The sequence below is a fragment of the Falco peregrinus genome, chromosome 9 (genome assembly GCF_023634155.1).
Source record: "Falco peregrinus isolate bFalPer1 chromosome 9, bFalPer1.pri, whole genome shotgun sequence".
NCBI classification, from domain to species: Eukaryota; Metazoa; Chordata; class Aves; order Falconiformes; family Falconidae; genus Falco; species Falco peregrinus.
In genome coordinates, this window is record NC_073729.1 from 20,967,724 (window position 1) to 20,983,842 (window position 16,119).

Sequence of the window (16,119 nt, forward strand, 5' to 3'; positions counted from 1 at the left end):
GTCACCTTGAGCCGGAGACTTGGAAGTTGTCCCCTCTGAGGGGCAGGGCATGGTGCAGGAGCCGGCATCGTTGCTCCCAAACTGCTTTAGCTGCTGTCCCCTCGCAGCCCTGCCGGCATTGCAGCCTCTTCAGATTCCTGGTTGGACGACTTTGTGGGTTAGGGGTTTTGCTGGAGGATTCCTGCCTTTGGCTCTCTGCACCCATTGCACTTAATGGGGAGCCTTGTTGCAGCACAGCTCCTCGCAGGGAACTGCGGGCGGGTTAGGCACAAACCTGGAGAAGCGGATCAAAATGAGAGATTTCAGGCTGAAAAAGGGAATCCCATTGGTAGTGAAGTGTATGAAGCTGTAAATTACCTTCCCAAAGGGAGTAAGGAGCTCACCCTGTGACGCTGAGATGTGCATGCTGGTGTGGGCTCAGCAGGTGTGATATTCCTGACCCCATGGCTTTGGATTTTTGTTAAAGCAGCAATTTGAAATTTTCCAGTTGTGTTTAATGCAACTCGGCTGCCCAGGGGGTCAGTAGCATGGGTGCCAGAAATGGAGCAGAAATTTGTGTGCTTTGCCAGGTGGGGACAGTAGGGGTCAATTACAAAAAAAAAAATGGAGAAAAAGCTTTTCTAGCCCAGCTCTTCCCATGTGGTGAGCCATCATCAAAAGGATAATCTGTGGTGGACTGAAAAGTTGGGATTAATGTCAAACAAAATTGGATTTACTGTTGAAATCTGCTACCAGAGGGAGCTGCGCTGAGCAGTATCCATCTTTCCTGGATGTGACATTCAGCGAGCTCCTACTCCGGCACTGTGTCTGATGCTACCAGGGACTTATTGCTGCAGTGCTGGCAGGGTCCTGCTGGCCACAGGGTCGTCCCTGGAGGTGATGCCGTGTGTCAGCAGAGGTGGGCTCACCCCGCTGTGAAGCAGAGGTCTGTTGTCCCAGGGATCCTGCACTACTTTGGTTGCCTGGGGATCTCGTGGTGGCTCCACATCTGGTTCTGATGACCTGACAGTGATTAAGGTAACTGGTGGAGCCAGCCTGGTCTGACACATGTCCCCTCATTTCCATGTGTGGTGTCTGGAGGTGACAGAATGTTGCCAGCCTTGCAGGAATTGCAGGAGCAAGGTGGCACTTGAGGTGCTGGGCAGGAGCAGTTGGGGCTGCAGGCACCGGTGGAAGCTTCGAATAACGTTTGGGCACTGGGACAAGCACACTGCATGGGTGGGAGGTGTTCAAAGGCACATCCTGAGCTTTGGGAACACAGTCCTTTCAGTAGCACAGGACAGTTTGTCCGTGTTATTGCTGCAGCTTCCTGTAGTCTTGGGGATGCTGGTGCGGCTCTTCCCTCCATGGCTTGACACTTCATTTTGGAGTAGCTCCTTTCACCAGGGAAGATGCCAGCTGGCTCTTGGCACATGCTACTGCTGGGGGCTTTCCTGGGGGCTTTACTACTACACGCCTCACTCCCCACATCTCCCAGCCAAGCAAACCGAAAGTGGTGTTCCAGGCTTGCTCCGGTTGCTGAAGTGTCTTCCCACCCAGAGCAAAAGCCACGAGCTCCTGGTTACATTTAACTGCTGCTTTAATGCCACTAATTATAATTGACTGTAATTGTGCCAAAATTCATCCCAGCCAAGAGACGGGAGCAATTTGGACTGTCATATTAACGTGACGGAGCACTCAGTCACTCTCCCAGCTCGGTCTCTCTAAAGCAGCTGCTGATAAATGAGCTGTGCCAGAGCAGCAGCACGTCCGTCTGCGTGAGCTTTGCCACCTCGGTGCTGGCAGGATCAGCCCCCGGCAGAGCTCGTGCCACCCAGGGAGAAGGGATGCACATCCCCGTGTTAACCTGGTGTCCCCAAGGACCTGTAGTGTGGGCGATTCCCTGTTCTTACTGTGCCCTTCTCACCCCAGCAATACAGGAAAAACTCCTGGCCCACATTGTTGGGGGTTTAGGGGAAAAGAACACAGCAAACACGTTCTGATCCTTCCGTGCGGATGTTGGCTCTGCCACTGCGGGGTGAGTGCTGCTCTGGATGCTTCAGCTGGGTACCAGCAGCAAAGCTGGGGCGCCAGCTCCACTTGGTGCAGGCACCATCTGATGGGAAAGCATTCGCAACCTCAAAGCCATTTTTTGTATTACTCCTGCTGCATTACCGGCTGTTTCATTTGAAGTAGAATAAAAATGAGGTTAAGTTTTTAATGTTCATCCCTAGCTGCTGCTTCTGCCAGACACTACAGCCCTGCGCCTGTGTTGCTGGGCCTGGAGGCTAAAACATTTTCTTGCTGTGACCTCGGGGTTTGAGAGCAGCAGAAAGCCACGGGTCACCCTGCACAGCACCATTTTTCCAGAAACATCAAGATGTATGTTTCCAGAGGCTGTCTCCTGCGATAAAAGCCATCAGCAGAAAGGTAATTCCCATCTGGCTCCTGGGAAGGGAGCTGTGCTGGGAGCCCGCTTGGTGGGGCTGGCCGGGACCGCACCGCTCGGCTCTCCTGCAGATCCCAGAAATTCAGCTGCACCGGCCCTTTGTCCGTGAATTCCCCCTGTGACACCACGGGGGGGTTTAACCGCAGGGCTGAAGGTACCAATTTCCAAATGCCAGCCTGAAGCTGGGTGAGCTCTGCGGGGCGGGCACCTGGCTTTGAACCCCACCGTGCAGGGCTCTGGGGGCGGCCACCAGCAATGGCAAGTTCCAGGGCCACCGCATCACTTGCCAAGGTGAGCAGCTGCTGGGCAACGTGGAAAAATTGAGGGCAGCGGAGGAGAAAAAGGGAAGTTACCGAGCCCCAAATCAGGGGCACGGAGAAGTGGGGCTGCACTGCCTGCCTCACTGGGAATCGCCTGCATCCACTGGCCCTGCCGACGGGATGGGACCTGCAAACCTTTGCAAAGCAACCGCCGCTGCAGTGTGCGGTCCTGATGCTGCGCTCGGTCCTGGCCTTGGGGAGGTAATTAATAACGGGAAATGCTGTAACTGTGACGTTTGACATGGGATGATGTCCCGGCTCCCACGAAGCCAAGTGACTCGCATGGAAGCGAGGGGTGCGTTTGTGACTTGTTGCTATAGAGATGAGATGGCTTTTCCGTCAGAGCCTCCAGTGAGAGCAGTTAATCCATTTTTAAGAGGAAAGGGTATTTAATAAAGGAAACAATTTTAACTGGATTTACAAGATATGCTGAATGGAAGCATCATTTATTCTGTGGCTTCATATTTAATTTTAATATCTCTATAAACCTCTCCAGAGCGTTCTGCAAAAGCAAGCTGGAGTCAGAGCGGGTTTGACCGCCCAATAATTCTTAAAAGCAAATCAATTTAATAATGCTGAAAAATAAGCCTGCATCTCGATGAATTAATATTTTTCTGCTCTCCATAGCAGCAGGAGCACTGGGATATGCATATTAGAAAAAGGACAAATAAACTGTTCTAATGGAGAGGTATTTTTGAAAGGATATTGAGCAAAAGCTCGGCAAATCAGGATTGGGGGTGCCTGGTTTCAGGGGCAGCTGGTGCCTACATCCCTGAAAACTTCATCTTCTGTTAATTGCGCAAGAATCTTGGAGGTTTACAATGAATCAGGAAAGCAAGAGGTGATGCTTTGCGTGCAGTGGCTGGGAGGGCCGCTGAGCCTTCCCCAGGGTCTTTGCAAATCCCCATCCAACTGCATCCTGCAGCAGAGAGCTGCCAGTGCCTGGTTCCTGGCGCAGTACTGAGGATGCAGCACGCTCCCTCACAAAGCCTTCCGAGCACTAGGCAGGGAGGGATTTTTTTCACGTTCTTCTCTTATTGATTCATGCTTACCCAACACAGGAAGCATGTGCATTACAGTACTTACTTATTAAGCGGGGAATGTCAGGGTGAAATAGCTGTTATCTGGGTCCCAGCTGACTCTCGTGTAAGATTAATTTCATCTTTTGGCTGTTGGAGGTGTGTGTCACAAAGCCCAGCACAGGTGATGCTGCACTTTCTGCGCAGCCTTTGCAGCAAGCTGGCAGAGCCAAGCCAAAAAGAAATCGACCCCTGTGCAAATACCTACTGAACACTGGCCAGTTTGTTGGGGGGGTTTTCTTCGTTGTTTTGAGTTTTCTCTGCACCCATAAATAATACGGTACATAATACGATACTTCCATCAATAATCCAGCTTTTTTTCATAGCCATGCTCACTGCTATTCCCATGCTGCTGTTTGAGCAGCAGTGATCGCGCTGGTTCTCTGCTGGGATGAGGGCAGGCATCTGCATGGAGAAGCCCATAGGAAAGCCAGGAAGGGGGTGACAGATGTGGGAACTGCAGCACCTGGCAGCGTTTATCACTTGATGAATGAGAAGGTTACGGAAACTCAGTAGGATTTCCTGCTGGGAAGCGGTTTGTGCCTCTTCCCAGAGCATTACTGCTTCACGCGCTGGGAGCGTTGTGGTTTGGAAAGCATCAAGTGCTCTGGGAAGAGCTGGCAGGAAAACTTCCGTCCTGTACAGGAGGTGAGTTCTCCCTGCTCCTTGATGCTCAGGGCATGAGAGCAAATTCACTGGATTTTCTCCTGTCCCTTGAACATACTGTTTTTTTCAGTTCCTTTTAATACATAGAGACTGAACTGCACAAAGCTGGCTACAGTTTTTCTCCATGAGCAGCACGAGATACCTCTTTGGCAGTCCTTGAACCCTGATTTAAAAAGCAGGCGCGGTGTCCTTTGCAATCTCATGCTGATCAGCACGAGCAGCGGCCAGAGCATTACGGAGTAGTGTCCTTTCAGGTGTCCCTTTGCCATTACTTAAGACCTTTTTCCCCCTCTTTTCCCTCACACACACACGTGTGACCCCACCAAGCAGGGGAGCCAGCCATCCTCTGCTATCGATGGGGTCAAGGATAGTAATTTCTCAAGGAGGGGACCCTAAATTGCTCAGAGCAAGGGTGATTTAGCCATTCAATGTTTTCCCTCTGTCCCAAGCTGGGGGATGTTTCCCTGTCACAACCCCCCTCTGTATCCCAGCCGAAGCACAGTGAATAAGTGGGGATGAATTCATAGCACATCATATAATTACAGTCTATAAAAAGGGAATTATATGGCTTATTAGTGTCATTTATTTTACTGTACTAGCTGTTTTCATGCATGCAAACAAGCATGGCTGGGTTTTGTTCTCTCCTCCCCGTGAGACGAAAGCTGGGATACCCCATGGGAACTGATTTCCCAAAGGGCTCTCCCTTCTCGGGAACACTGGGAGTCACTTTAATGTCCACCGACAGCAACCCCGCAGATGTGTGTGGGTCTGGAAACTGGGATCAAGGAAAGCAGCAGGGCTTGCCTGCATGCCCACCCCATTTCTAGGGACTTCATCCAGCTACAAGAAGAGACTGCTTGCTCCCAACTATTTATATCTTTTTTTATTCCTCCCCCCCCCAGTATTTGTGAAAGCTTACCTGTAATTTAACTTTCCTCCTTTGCAAGAGCTGTTATCAGAAATTGTGATCTGGAGGGGATGATTGTGGGCCTGGCTGGAGAATAACCCACTTGACCGCTACCTTAAGGTGCTAGTGAGGTGGGGTTGGTGAGGATTACTGCACCCCAATGTGGCCCCCGGCTGTCCCGTGCAGGACGTCCCTGCTGGGCACAGTCCACCGGCAGGACTGCTGTGCTGGGGAGGGGGTGGGGGTGGGGGCATAACTGTGTAAGAAACCTGTGGGGGGAGGATTTCTTTGTTAAAGGGTCAGAACTGCAGTCTGTTGTCATCTCATGGGAGAACTGCAATGCCTGGGTCAGATTCCTCATTAGTTTTCTTCTAAAGTCTGGAAAGAACGCAACATTTCCCACCCCCCCACCTTGTCTATAAATATTCTTTCCAGCGCTTTTCTGCAGAAGGACTCATTCCTCTGTGGTAAGGAAGCTAAGAGGAAGCAGACTTATTTATTTTATTCCTCTTGACGTTTATTTTAAACTAATCCTGTTGGGACAGATGTCAGACCAGAATTCTTGCTTGAGTCGCTTCTGTTATTTGATCTAATTAACAACGGTTCATGTTCTGTAATAATTTGGTTTTTACAAGGGATGAAATTTGTTTACTCTTTTCTGTTTCCCTTTACCTAGACACTGAGTTTCCTCTTTAATTTTGTTCTTTTCAGTGCTCATTTTCCAACCCAGCTTTACGTTGATACATTTAAGGCTTGAAAACATTGGAAACATCTTTCCAAATATGATGTATTTATAAAACTTTAAGGTTAATTGTACATGTTAGTCATTAAAAAAACAACCAAAAACAACAACACAAAACAAACTCCCACAAAAATAAACCTTTGCTTGCAGCATCTCATTTTCAGATCTAGACTTGTCCACTGTCTTTTTTCAGGGCAGCGGTCTGTGTCTGACCCTGTGGTGACAGCACCGTGGCTTAACCCAGCACACCAAGGATGTAAGGGCAGTGCCACAGGCCCTGGCCAGCCCGGGGCTGGCTGGATCCTCCAGGTACAGCTGTGCGGATTGCTTCGGTGGGGACAAGGATCTGCATTGCGAATATCCAGCTGTGGCTGCCATCTGGTGCTGGTTTTCTTCCTCACTTTGCCTGCAACCCTCCCCATCACCCCAAATAATACTTGTGATGCACCGATCACACGTGAAATCTCGGCGTTTGTTTTAGCAAGCGTGCTTCTGGCCTCGCTGATGCTGATCATCATCCAAGCGGTTGGCGAAAGCGCCAATTAATCAGCGGCACGAGGCCGCAAGGAGATAACCCATGTCCGCCAGGCACGCAGAGACCTGCGCTGCAGAAGCACAGCGTGCCCTTAGCCAGCCTTGGCTGCGCAAGGACGGACCCCCCGGCTGCTCTGTGGCAGGTACCTGCTGAGACCTGCCCACCTGCGGGGCAGACCCAGGCCACCTCCTGGATGCTCCTGGGGTGCAGCAGGGGAAAGGATGCATTTATTCCTCACTCAAACACAACCCTTTCACCCATACCCAAAGCCTGGGTCCAAAAAGAAACACGTTTTAGAGGTGAGCAAGGTGCTGTTTGCCATTGACGTGCAGCCTGAGGTCTTAGTGTGAAAGGGCGCCTGGGCAGGGGATTCATTTGGATACCCAGGGAGCAGAAGCTAAACGTGCCTGTGCCCACGTGAGTTAACAGCATTACGAAATGCATTTAATGGAAATGAGTCTTGGTGAAATAGGTGGGCTGGGGGCTCATTTGGTTTTTCCCTTTCCTTTTCAGGCAGCTGAGCGGACTCCTGCCGGGGCAGTGTGCCTCCTGCTGTGCTTGAGGATCATTCACACAGGCGTCCAGGGAGGCTGCGCTCTTCCCATCAGGTAGCAGCTCCTCTCTGAAGGCTCGGTTGGGGTGCAAAAGGTTGCAAGGGGATGGCTGAATAACGCATGTGATGTCCAGCCAGAGCAACGCTATTATTTCAGAATCTGCCAGCCTGGACTCCACGCAGATGGCACTGCTCCTCCAGGCAAACCCCCCAGATGCTTGACCGTTCTCTCAAGGACAAGTTCCTCCTTATTTCCAGCTGGAGCCTCTCGCTTTCAGCTTAGACCCATAATCTTCCAGGACCCAACCACCACCAGTCTGCAAACTCCCCTTCAAACAAATTTCCTGGGCAAAGCGTGTAGTTTGCAGGCTATTTATTGCCCCTGACATGTGGAAGGACATTGCAAATCTAAACAGGGCTGCACCAAATGAGTAATTATCTGTCCCTTTCCGCACACTTGGTTTGGTTTTTTGGTTTTGTTTTTGCCTCATGATGACGATTTTTGGTGTCAGAGATGAGGTGCTGCAGGTTTGGATGAACGAGGACTGAGCAGATTCAGTTCTTGTTCTGCTGCCTGTGAAATTAAGTGGGTCACAAAAACATCGGTCAGACAAAGTCAAGCATCAAAGAGCAAAAAAACTTGGTGCTGTAACGAGTCATACTGGGAATCCACCCAGGTATGGGTAGTGACCTGCGCTTTGACTCCGTCCATTTTGCTGGAAAGAAGTTGCTGTTTCTTATCTTGAGCTTTGATTTTGCTTTACAAAGGAATGTAAATGATTTGTTTCTGCTCACAGACATCAGATCTAGAAAAGCATTATTAGGACCCAGGTAGTATTGCCCTTCCTTAACAGATATTTCTGCCTCTTAGTTGAGGCTTGAGAAGAATACTCGTGATGAAGGATGAAGGAAGCTAACTATCTATCTTACTTACGTCAGTGAGAACATTTTCATGAGACAGTCAACCCTTCTGAAATTTTCTTACTGGAAACAATGTCTTGCCTAGCACGCTTATACTGGATGGCTAATCTAGTCCAGCCAAGTGTTTAGGATGTGGCAAAGCAGAAGCCCTGCAGCAATTTCCATTTCCAGGGCTCAACCCTGGCACTGCAGCATCCCTGCCACACCTGGGAGCTCGGTTACTGCTGCCAATGGCACAGATCACTGTGACTGCCCTGAACTCGCCGTGTTATTTAAGTGTGTGAGGGGACAATGAGGCTGGTGGTGATCCCCAGCGAGGACCTGGTGGGGCTCACAACTTCATTACAGCCTCGCAAGAGCCGTTTGGGAGCCTCAGGCAACTGCTTGTTGTGAAGAGTAGCAGTTATACCTAGAATGAGTTAAGAGACTTTGAGACTCTCCTGCAGCACAGGTTTCATAGCTGCATTGGATTTAACGTGTGTTTGTGTTGAAAACTGATGGTAAAACCACAGCGGGCTGCTGACACCAGCAATGTTTGACATGTGTGAATCCAGCAGCCAGAGATAGCCCTGGGCTGAAGGGGATTAGAGCTTGCTCAGTGGGTTTGTGCAGGAAAAAGGGTAGAAAAAAGGGAGTTGTGGTGGTTGTTACTGACTTCTCAAATTGAATGTGCTCAGCCTGGGAATGGTTTCTGCATGTTGACCTGGTCTTTTTGGGAAGACCTGGGAGCAGCTGCCCATGGCAGCACTAGGAGAGCTCTGACTCACAGAGATGCAGTTACCAAAGGCTGGCCCCGTTGTGCTGGCGCCTGCAGTATTTCTGAACTTTCTCTGACCTCCTGCCCAGCTGGAGCGTATCTGAGTGAGCAACACCAGCTCCTATATGGTGTGTGTAGCCCCCGGGGGGAATGTATAGCCATGCAGCTTCTGCCAGCCATGCTGGCTGCCTCTGTGCCTCATCCCACAGACTTGCTGTCCTTGTGATCCCCAAGGATCTGGACGCGCTCCCTTTCTCCCTTTGTGCATCAGCATCCACCTCTGTGCTGGGAAGCTGGGCAAAGCCAAGGTGGGACGAGCTGTTACAGCTTCTACTGATGGTGTAGGTGCATAGCAGTTTTCCTTACATAGAGGAACCAAACCTCCTGAAATGTCTCAGTTCAAAAGCATTTTCATAGTTATGCACAACAGAGCAGGGAAAAATGGAGCTAAGCTCAGTGTAAGGCCTTTGCAAGTTCAGCCAGCTGCATATCAATTAATTTGCAGTTGCAAGATAAGCAGATCCTTCAGCACCACATTTTCCTTTAAAATAGTGATTTTTGTTACGAGGGAGGTAGACAGAGCCTATTGTAACAATCTCCTCTGAATTATTTAGCATATTCATCCAGCATGTTTGACTTTGTTTAAAAAGACTTTTTCTTTTTTTTTCCCTAGAGATAAGAAACTCTGCCTCGCATAGTGAGCTGATTGTGAAATGGCTTCTACGCTTATCCACGTGGTTAAGAGGCTTTATTATACTAAATTGCTGGATAATCTCTGGACACGCAGCCACAACATCAGACCTCTTCTTCCTTTGCTGGTTTTACTTTTTGATCTGGAGCTGCTTAAATCCGTCCAAGGGGTCTCATTTGCCTACGTTAGGACTCACTGTTCCGTTGCTTGTTTGGAAAGTTGGCATCAGCTCAAACCGCTGTTCTTTAAAGAAACCTCCTTTCTCTTGCTGTGCTTTTCAAGGGGCCTCATGCAGTCTTCCTTTTTGTAGTTTCTTGGACCAAAATAAATATCTGATCTTGCCCAAATAGCCAGCAGAGCCTTGGCAGGGCACGTGGCAGTGTTTCTGGTGACAATCAGTGTCCAGCCTCACTCCGAGCTGGGAGGACAGGAGTGTTCCACAGTCTTTCTCTCCACCCACACTAGGAATTGGCACTTTCCTGACTAGACCACCATTTCTGATAGCCAAGGCTGAGTTCTGCAGCCTGCTCTAAACCTGAGCGTGCCCCACATAAATGGTGCTGGGGTACTAGCTCTGTGTAACACATATAATATTGTCATGCATATAATAACAATGCATTTTAATGTTGCTTTTCTGCTCACATGAGTTAGCAGTGAGTAAAAGGCCAACAGGGTTATTTGGCACCAGCTGATAGTTACCTGGGCAGGGAGGTCTTCTGCCGCTATGGTGCTCTGAAGGCAAATGTTGGGGTTTGAAAGCATCTTGAAAAGGGCTGTGAGTTACAAAAAACTTCTTTATGTACCTGTAATAGTAACTGTGGGGAAGTGGCTGCTGCTACACCCCCAGGTAGTAAGGATCGCTCTGAGTTCTGGGGAAGTATCTCCATGGGCAGGGCTGTGCAGGTTTCCCTTGTCCTGTGGAGCTGTGTAGACCCACAGGATGCAAATAATTGACTGTGACTTGGGGCTGGTGAATGGGTCTCTCTCTTCTGTACCATTTATAAAGAGTTCAGGATTCCTGTGGATGAAAGGTGCACTTTAAGTGCAGGCCATGATTTGCCCATACATAGCCACGACAGCTGGGTTTGGTTAATCTATCGGGCATGCTGCAAAGCCTGCCTGTTCTCCCAGGCGCTCGCAGGGCAGGTGGAATGAGGAGGTCACTGCGCTGAGTTACAGTGCTGCTGGTATGGGGGACACGCAGCAACATGTGCTGTCCAAGTTACAGGAGGCATGGATTTTTACATCTGCTGTGGATGTCTTTTTAAATGTGGAAAAGCGAAGGGACAGACTCTTCCCTTCGTACAATTGTACATTTCAGTAAGTTGGTACACGTTATTTCAGACCACGTCGAAGGTGGTTTCTTAACATGATGCTCTACGTGCTGTGGCAAGCCCCACTGATAACATCAGTTTACTGTGGCTCGCCATTGCACACGAGTCTGGGCTAGGCAACCAGACGATGACTACTGCAGAAATACTTACCTGCAGTAGAGAAACAAGCATCACAGTTTGTCCAGAGTGCACCAGCACCACGAGTCAGCAGATCAGTTAGGTGAAATGGCACATCCACCAGCCTCCTCCTTCCCAGCCTCGCAGTTTCTCATTAGGATCAGCGAGACGTTGCAGATGCTGTCATCGCCGGCCATCCCATTTTCATGTGCATCTCCTGCATGGTTCCTGTAACTGGGACAGAGCCAGAATGTGTATTCACAACGGGAGTTTGCCTTTACCAATTTGGAATAAAGTGACACAGGTAAATGGAGGGCTTTGAAAGCACCTTGAAAAGGGCTGTGAATTATAGAAATCCTCCTCATATATCTGTAAGAACTAAACACTTCCATCTCTTATGGTTTGTAGTATAAACTTGTAGGCAAATCACAGTAGCCTTAAAGTTGGGTTTCCTTAGTGACATTTTATTTTCTAAAAGTACCTTTTCCAAAGAAATGGATCTGCCTGTGAAGTATATTCCCATAGTTTTGTGTACTCTGAACATGAAGCTTCTGTAACTGCTTTGAAAATCTAATTAACATCCAGAGTGAGCAATACGCACATTCAGAATAACCACAGTTAATTTTCTTTAGTGACATGGTTTAGCCTTGCAAATGACCAAAACTGCCCCTTGAACCGTGCATTTGCTTGGCTGTGGTGTTTCTATAGAGACTTTGCATTCTGTCTGATACCTCTGTCTTCGGGCCAGCCCTTAAATCAAAGTTCTCTTGCTTACTTGGGAGAAAAATGTCTTCTATTTCTAGCAGTACGGAATATATTTTTGGAACCACTCTGTTATTGTTTATAACTGCTCTAGACCTATAGATATTAGGGGTAAATAGAAATAACAGAGGACAAGCAGTGCCAGACTTGCACGCCTTCTAAGAAATAACAATTTCTTTTGGCTGCTTTGGCCCTAATATTAGTGCCTGTACTGGAATTTACCGTAATCAGTCTTTTTCTTTAACGTGATGACTTTCCAAGGAAGCTTGATTCTTGTCTCAGTGCCACGGATTATATACGTTGGCACAGCTTCAGTTTGCACTGGTGTTGAGATGAAGATGGGATCCTTGAACCTGCCCTCTGAAACGAGAGCAGAAATCTGGTAACGCTGCTGAGTGCGGATTTACAGCCTTACAGCCGTGCTGCTGAAGGTGGGCTAGAATGTACCACCTCTTCCTAGAGCTAATGCTATATTTACATCAAAATAAAACTGTAAAATGTAAAATCATCTAGCTTCAGGCTCTCACACTTCACTACAAATGCTTTGTCTGCCTTGGCTGACAAAATGCTCTTGGCTTTTGATCAAAGAAAACTTAAGTGGAAGCTGTTTTTCTCTTGATGTTAAGAAAGCTTTTGACGGAGAGTCCCTGCAAGACTAGTTAAGGCGCACAAGCCCTGTGGGACGCTCTGAAAACGCGCTGAAGGAAAGTACACGGAACAATGCCAGTATGACATGGTTTCTGCTCCAGAAAGGGCTGTAGGCAGAAATGGCATCTTTATCACCGATGTAGTGCCAGGGCCGCTCAGGCTGCCAACCTGGCCCGACGGAGGGGCCCCTGGCTGGGCTGCTTGCTCCTTCGGCTGGTCAGAGCCTCAGGCCGGGGGGTGCTGTGCCTGAGGCGGGGGTGCCAGGCTGGGGTGCTGTGCCTCAGGCCGGGGTGCCAGGCCTGGGGGTGCTGTGCCTGAGGTGAGGGTGCCAGGCCGGGGGGTGCTGTGCCTGTGGTAGGGGTGCCAGGCCGGGGGGTGCTGTGCCTGAGGCAGGGGTGCCAGGCCGGGGGGTGCTGTGCCTCGGGCCGGGACGCTGTTGGGGAGCGTCCCCGGGGGTTAACGCGGGGGCTGCGGCGGGCGGGAGGCACCGAGGAGCCGCAGCGCTCGGCGCCGTCAGCGGGAGCCCTGCACCGCCCGTCCTGGGCTGCTGGCTCCGCGCGGTGGTGAACGGCCAGACAACGAATTAAGGTTAGTTTGGCCCGGTATTGTAGAAAACGCACCGCGGCCGTTTGATTAAGGCTTGCATCACTGCACGTAGCCACAGAAAGGCGAAACAGGAGCTGGGAAGCGCTGGGCTGCGAGCGGCGCCCTGTAACTCGGCGCAACGCCCGGGGGCTTCTATCGCAATTCCGTCTGAGCCGTGCTGGGGGAAGAGGGCTGCCAGGCGACACTCGGCGCCCCCCGCCGGAGCGGGGCCGGCCCCGGACCCCGCACGACACCGCCCCAGGGGCGGGGGCTGCGCCCGGCCCGGCCCCGTGAGGGAGGCGATGCGGGGCGGGGCCGCCGCGAAGTGTCCGCCGTCCCCCGGCGCAGCCCGCCCCCCGCGGCCGTCACTGCCGGCCGCCGCCCCGCCTCGCTCCGGGCGCCGGCAGCCGGGCGGGAGCGGCAGCCGGGCGGGAGCGGCAGCCGGGCGGGAGCGGCAGCCGGGCGGGAGCGGCAGCCGGGCGGGAGCGGCAGCCGGGCGGGAGCGGCAGCCGGGCGGGAGCGGCAGCCGGGCGCCCCCTCCGCCCCCGGCATGCGGCGCGGCGGCTGAGGCGGCGGGCCGACCTCCGAGGCCATGTTCCCCCGGCCGCCCTTCCCCGGGGAGGTGAGGCGGGCTGCCGCCGCGGGCCGCAGCCGGGCCCGCCTGCGGGGCGCTGGCGGCGGCACCGTGCTGCTGCCCTCCATGCTGATGTTCGGCGTGATCCTGGCCTCCAGCGGGCTGCTGCTCATGATCGAGAAGGGCATCCTGGCCGAGGTGAAGCCCCCGCCGCTGCACCCGGCGGCCGGGGAGCTGTCCCGGCGGGGCGGCGCGGGGGAGGCTCCCGGCGACCTGGACTACGAGGTGCTGCGGGACATCCGTAACCGCACCATCCGGGCCGTCTGCGGGCAGCGGGCCATGCCCCGCAGCGTCTGGGAGCTGCCGGCCGGCCAGCGGCGCACGGTCCTGCGCCACCTCCTCGTCAGCGACAAGTACCGCTTCTTGTACTGCTATGTGCCCAAGGTGGCCTGCTCCAACTGGAAGCGCATCCTGAAGGTGCTGGACGGGGCGCTGGAGAGCGTTGACGTCAAGCTGAAGATGGACCACAAGAGTGATCTGGTGTTCCTGGGGGACATGAAGCCGGACGAGATCAGCTACCGCCTGAAGAACTACTACAAGTTCATCTTTGTGCGAAACCCCATGGAGAGGCTGCTGTCGGCCTACAGGAATAAATTTGGGGAGATCAAGGAGTACCAGCAGAAGTACGGGGTGGAGATTGTCAGGCGGTATCGGAAGAATGGGGGGAATTCAGCGGGCGATGACGTGACCTTCTCCGAGTTTCTCCGGTACCTCCTGGACGAGGAGGCGGAGAGGATGAACGAGCACTGGATGCCCATCTACAACCTGTGCCAGCCCTGCGCCGTGAGATACGACTTCATTGGCTCCTACGAGCGGCTGAACGCCGATGCCAACTACGTCCTCGAGCAAGTCCAGTCGCCATCCTTCGTCCGCTTCCCTGAGCGGCAGTCCTGGTACAAGCCTGTGACAGCAGAAACGCTCCATTACTACCTGTGCAACACCCAGCGCCGACTGATAAAAGAGCTGTTACCAAAATATATCCTGGATTTCTCCCTCTTTGCCTATCCCCTTCCCAACATAACCAGCGAATTCTGCAGGCAATGAGCTGTTCATTTCGGGATCTGGTGTAAATTCTGCCTTCGCTGCAAGGATTTGCTACTGCAGCCATTGCTGCCAGTACGCGTTGCTGCAGGGCCTGTGAAACGCAGTCTTCTATGCATTGTTTCCTAATTTTAAACTTTTCAAACGCTGTTTATATAAAATATTATATATTGCCTTTGCTACTAGAACATTTTTTGTATTGTTCTGATTTTAACATGTACATATGCCGCTGACTTGAGCACAGTAGCTTTTGTATATCTATTTTGCTTTAAGTTCTTTTTTTATGGCACAACATGGAAAACATCTGTAAGGGATGAGAAATTGATATATTTCAAGGATTTTTTCTCTTTTTTGGTGTTTTGTACTAAGTAGCATGCGGCTGAATTGCAATCATGATAGAGCGGTTAGTGCGCTCATAACAAATTAGCACTTTTAAAACTGGTCCTGGATTAGACAGGAGATAGTTTTTTGGGTGTGAGTAGAAGAAAAGGCTTTTATAAACTAGGCCCTATTTATCCTTTATTTTTTTCATCTGTAGATGGTGGTTAAATGATGTTGGTCTTTTTTTTTCTGTGACACTAGTACTTCTTTTTCATCATTATTATTATTATTATTATTTACCATTGAAATAAAACTAGTGATAGGGTAATATTCACTTTTGTGCAATTTTAAGATTTGAAAGTACCAACTAGTTACCCAGCAGAACATATCAGATGCAATATCAAGCCATAACGATTTGCTCTTCTCTCTCTCTCTCTCTGAATTAAAGCAATACAGACTTCTGGTAAGATCAAACCCCGTCCTGGTTCCTAGGACAGAAAGCAACAGAGACACCCACCAGCAGTGTGCCAGCTCCCAGCCTCGGTGGGTGTCTGTGCCTGTGTGCGTGCAAACCATTGTGGAAAAACACTTTCTCCAGCCATGTTTGAAGCAGTGGCGATTTGAGGATTAGTTCTCCCCTCTTTTATAGATGCGCAAACCGTTTTTGTAGCTACTTGTATTTAATTATGGCCGTTACGCTGTAAAAGTTTGGGAGATAATGTAGAATGTTGTTCCTGGGAGGCTCTGTCCTCATTTCTAATAAAGTTTTTATATGAATTAATCTGTTGCTTAGTGCTTTTCCTTAGATGTTAGTATTTATTGGAGAGGCCTTCAGCCCCTCGTGCTAAGCCATGGTGTGAAAGTAAGATGAATAGGCAGTCCCTGCCTTGATTAATTTGTGTTTTAAGGGCTGGAGCAGTGGTAACAAGTGGAGAAAGAAATGCATCCGAGTCAAATGATGAGACGATTACGTGACACGGGCAATTGGATGAAAAGCGGCAGGCAGCAGCAAAATAGGCGTCTAACTGCTGTGGAGTTGATGCAGAGCAGTAGGGATGGATTATGGATACTGTGGGGA

The 16,119-nt window shown here is 50.7% G+C and overlaps 1 protein-coding gene across 1 annotated transcript; it reads left to right on the forward strand.

The window, feature by feature from the left end:
• The first annotated feature begins 13,421 nt into the window (after positions 1-13,421).
• On the forward strand, positions 13,422-15,822 carry CHST14 (carbohydrate sulfotransferase 14). Its single transcript, XM_027795329.2, has one exon. It carries the CDS (start codon positions 13,638-13,640, stop codon positions 14,721-14,723), a length of 1,086 nt encoding a protein of 361 aa, XP_027651130.2. The 5' UTR covers positions 13,422-13,637; the 3' UTR covers positions 14,724-15,822.
• The last annotated feature ends 297 nt before the right edge of the window (positions 15,823-16,119 follow it).

Coding starts and splice junctions, on each gene's coding strand:
- CHST14 (XM_027795329.2), top strand. CDS start 13,638: ATGTTCCCCCGGCCGCCCTTCCCCGGGGAGGTGAGGCGGGCTGCCGCC.